The sequence below is a fragment of the Juglans microcarpa x Juglans regia genome, chromosome 4D (genome assembly GCF_004785595.1).
Source record: "Juglans microcarpa x Juglans regia isolate MS1-56 chromosome 4D, Jm3101_v1.0, whole genome shotgun sequence".
Taxonomy (NCBI): domain Eukaryota; kingdom Viridiplantae; phylum Streptophyta; class Magnoliopsida; order Fagales; family Juglandaceae; genus Juglans; species Juglans microcarpa x Juglans regia.
In genome coordinates this window covers 8,952,389-8,956,738 of record NC_054600.1, presented here as the reverse complement: position 1 = coordinate 8,956,738, position 4,350 = coordinate 8,952,389, and the positions used below count along the sequence as shown (strand labels likewise).

At 34.4% G+C, this 4,350-nt stretch overlaps 1 protein-coding gene across 4 annotated transcripts; it reads right to left on the bottom strand.

Annotated features, from left to right (window-relative positions):
- Positions 1 to 3,323, bottom strand: LOC121259046 (rac-like GTP-binding protein RHO1). Of its 4 annotated transcripts, none has more exons than XM_041160527.1 (8): positions 3,168 to 3,323; positions 2,705 to 2,945; positions 1,833 to 1,920; positions 1,624 to 1,733; positions 1,458 to 1,521; positions 614 to 678; positions 433 to 498; positions 1 to 344 (listed from the first exon to the last, which is right to left on the bottom strand). In XM_041160527.1, exons 2-8 carry the CDS (start codon positions 2,801 to 2,803, stop codon positions 243 to 245), a joined length of 594 nt encoding a protein of 197 aa, XP_041016461.1. In that variant the 5' UTR covers positions 2,804 to 2,945; positions 3,168 to 3,323; the 3' UTR covers positions 1 to 242. The 4 variants fall into 4 exon arrangements, with proteins under 4 accessions (XP_041016461.1, XP_041016462.1, XP_041016463.1 ...); XM_041160528.1 differs by having other exon boundaries at positions 2,705 to 2,988; positions 3,168 to 3,318; XM_041160529.1 differs by having other exon boundaries at positions 2,705 to 2,988; positions 3,104 to 3,251.
- Positions 3,324 to 4,350: the final 1,027 nt, after the last annotated feature.

The window sequence follows — 4,350 nt, the reverse complement described above, 5'->3', positions numbered from 1 at the left end:
TGTCCACGCAAATCAAGGTGTTTTCCTAACTGTTATTAATACATCAAACAACTCAAGCAGTTAACTAAAGTTGGCAACCATGTACTCCGATGACAATTAGAGATCAAAACAATTCCGAGAAAGTAACAACAAACCAACCACCTGATGCTTCACAGCTTCTTCAAGGGCAAAGGGAATTAAGAAGATAGGAAGGGGAAGAAGGGTAAGACAGACAATTGCTTTATCTCTTTACACCTATTCAATCACAAGATGGCACAAGCCTTTTGTGCTTTGCTCTTCTTTTTCTTCTGCTTTGGAGGTTGAAGAACAACCCTTATGGCCGCATCAAAGACGGCCTTCACGTTCTACAAGTTACAAGTCCACAAGTGCATATTAAAGGCCTTCTGCATAACAGAAGAAAACCTGAAAATTGCTCAAAAAAGTAGATAATACCTGCTGTGTTTTTGAACTGCATTCGATATAAGCAGGTGCACCAATCAGCTTCCTAAGCTCCTCTCCCTTGAAGTAGAAAAATAGTTCAAGTATTAAGAAATTAAAAAATAACAGAACTTGTGGAAATGAACTGCAAAGACAAATCGATTGAGCTATCTGCCAGAATGACGAAATTCTTTACTTGAGCAGTTGAAATGGGCACAGCACCAGGATGGTCAATAAAGAACTGTTTATCATCCCGAAGATCTGGCCCAAAAAATAAATTGCAACAGTAAGGAATTTTCTTAATTGTAAAAATCACTATAACATATACTTATATTAGGACAATCTGGTAATGAAAACAGTCCCGCCATAGACACTGTGCATAATCATCTTCAATAAAAACAATGAGAAATCACATAATATACACACATGCACATACACCATACATGAGAAATGATATTTACAGTCATAGAGTGCCCTTTTAAACAAATGAGTAAATATGAGATTTACATGAAAAAATTACTTTTTTAATAATGGATTCCACTCTTTTTCAAAAGAAGTGTGCAACGCTTACACAACATATGACTGTATCAAGTATTACTCAACCATACATACATTCAAAGCCTTTCACAAGCTCGTGGTGGAGTTCCATGATAATTATATATTCAAAGAACTGCTAAGAGGCAATGCCAACATGAATCTTAATCATGGTAGAGTTCCATGATCATGCAAGTACTACCAAGTTTATTAATTGCATAACATATTTGCTCAAATCTGATCTCCAAAACTACTAATAATGCACCTAAGCTTGTTAAGTTAAGATGTCGTTTTAATTGGATAAAGGATTGATTATTAGGAGAAGCACAGATTGTAATAGTTTATAATCACATCAGAGATGTTTAACAACAGGGTTTAGTAAGCTTAAAGACCAAAATAAATAAACAAACTTCTTAGGAGGCTCAACAACAAAAGAAGATGGAAGATAGGGACAGCAGTTAATATAACTACATCAATGGCCACATTAGATGAGAGAAAAATCATACCAAGCTTTGTTCCAACAAGAACTATTGGGACACCAGGTGCATAATGCTTCAACTCTGGGATCCACTGCAAGCAATGCCAGCGAATGCAAAATTTGTCAGAACATTATAAATTGTAAATCTGAAAAGATATTCTTTGCCTGAAAAAAAAAAAAATCCAGCTTCTCACCTTCTTTGAAACATTTTCATAACTGGCCTTGCTAATAAGAGAGAACGCTAGTATGAAAACATCTGCTCCACGATAACTCAAAGGTCTCAACCTATTATAGTCCTCCTGTCCTGTTTCAAAGAAATAATAAATTCAGACCCAGTAAAAAGAAAGAAAAATGAAGGGTATAGTCAATTATGGATAGAAAAAGGTTTACTTTGCAGACCTACCAGCAGTATCCCACAACCCCAGGTTAACAGTGCTTCCATTGACAACCACATTAGCACTGAAATTGTCGAAAACAGTTGGCACATAATCCTGTTTTCCCACAAAATGCATTAATGTTATAAAGAGCCCCACATTGCAATAAATCATTTATCCAAACTTTGCGTGCATGAGAAATGGGCAAAATGGGATTGCAGATATCCTTTTGGTTTGGTTGGCAAGAGAAATACAAACAAAATATCTCAAAATTGAAAAATCTTATTAAGATATGGATTTGAAATGGATATATAAGATTCCACATACTCCTATCAACGATAAGTTTTTAATAAAAATATAGATCATCCTGCTTCCCAGAAATTAATTCCACCACCATAAATACCACATCAACATAGACTCTTAACCCAGGTCAAAACCACGCAAACCAAATCTTTAATCAATTCATTAATCATTTCCAATTCATAAGCCATACAAAAGAAACATATCTGACCAATCAACCTCAAACTCAAAGGACACATAAGATAATTGCTATTATTATCACCCAAATTATAGAACCCATATGCCCTCTTTTCAATGCCATTACCTAGTTGAACAAAGATAATACATGAACGTAAGCTCTCATTTGATTTCCAGCCCGCCCTAAAGAGAAACTATTTTGCACCAAAGTTAAGCGCTCTTCTTTTATTTTTTTCTCTTTCTTGCTTTTTCAAAACAACCAATGGCGGCACAAAAACCGATCAGAGTTTGTCTTATAATCACATTTCCAACAATAGCAAAGGAAACCCAACAGAATTAAGCATATCTTCACGAGAAAAAAGATCCTCATAATCAACGCCCCAAATTTCTCAAACGTGCCTAAGGGAGAAGAATTGGGACTCACCGTTGGGAAGGTGTTGCTGGTATAGGAAATCAGCAAGCAAGTTTTACCCACAGCTCCGTCACCAACCGTGACGCACTTAATAAATCTCGAAGCGCTCATTTTCCTTCTCTTCTCTAATTATTATTAAAATCAAAATGTGAGCCTCAGATCTTTCACCTGAGGACCTGATCACACGCGCGAGCGCGCACCTCCTAAAACTTCAACTTCAGCTTCTTAGTAATCCTCTTCTTCAATCACACATCTGTGCCGGGAAACAAAGAAACCGAGAAAAATTCAACGAAACCCTGATACATTGAACATATAATCCTGAACTTAGAAAGGCAAGAACAAGAAAAGAAAAGAAAAGAAAAGGATTAAGTGTGAAATGAGGGATGGGGAGTGGTGGAATCCGAGCCCTACCCTAGAAAAGGGGGAATTTGGTTGAAACAACTGAGAGAGAGAGAAAAGTCGAAGAAGTAAGAACCTAATGGCCGGGAAATAATGCCGTTGAAGCGTTCGTTGAGCCCACCAATCTTCGCCAACAAACACCCCCCCTCCCCCTCCGCGGCTCCACCAATCCCATAGCTTTTCTTGGTATTTTTACACTTTCCCACTCAATTTTGTATGTATGTATGTATTATTATTATTCATAGTATATAATGAGGTCCATATATTATATACGAGAAATAATATTTGCAACGCGTAATCGTCGTATAATTTTTTTAAAAAAATAAATAAATACAAAAATTACTTGAGAAAATATAATTTTTACTTAATAATAATTTTTACTCTTTTTTAAAATAATTACGTAATATTTATGCACTCCACGATTGTTTCCAACATTACTCATTATATTTATCTCTTTTTAGATTGTAACAGTCAACACAATTATTTTCAAGTATTTTAAGATTTTTTCTCCCTAAACGTTACTTAACAAAAATACTTTCAATTTTAAATTTTGAATATTTTTATCTAATTATTATTTAATTATTATAATTTTTACAAATACAAAAAATAATATTATTTTTTTAAATTTAAAAACTTATATTCTAATAAGTTTTTATCCAATATTTTCTTTTTATTTTTTTAAAATTTAATAAAATATCTTAATTTAAATCATTTTATTTTATTACTATTTAGTGTAAATACTGAAATATTCCAAATATACGAACGGGCCGAATAGATGGTTGAATAAAAAAGAACTTTTCATCATTGATTTTATGTTAAAGTAACATATTTTAAAAATAATAGAAAAATCGTAATCCAACGACAAAAGTGTCTCTGCAGCAGGAAATTTACATGCTGCGGTTATGCATGTGAACTTTCTGCCACATCACATTCAATCTCACGTGAACAAGTGTCCAAAATGCCAACACGACAACAACCAAAGCCAGCACTATCTTTCTTGGGAGAGAACTGAGAAGATCCCTCCCACAGTCCCACTCCCCAGATGCCTCTACTTCATAACGAGCGGCTCGCAGTCACTCCACCGTCCACGATGGAGAGGGACAGCTACTGAACTACCTCTCATTGTGTGGACATATGTATTTGCTTATCGCGCCAAGTCATGTCTATTACATTATATAAATCAATTCGAACATTAAATATTTAATTAAATGTATCATTTTAAAATTTTAATACGACTCATATAAATAATGAATAATACG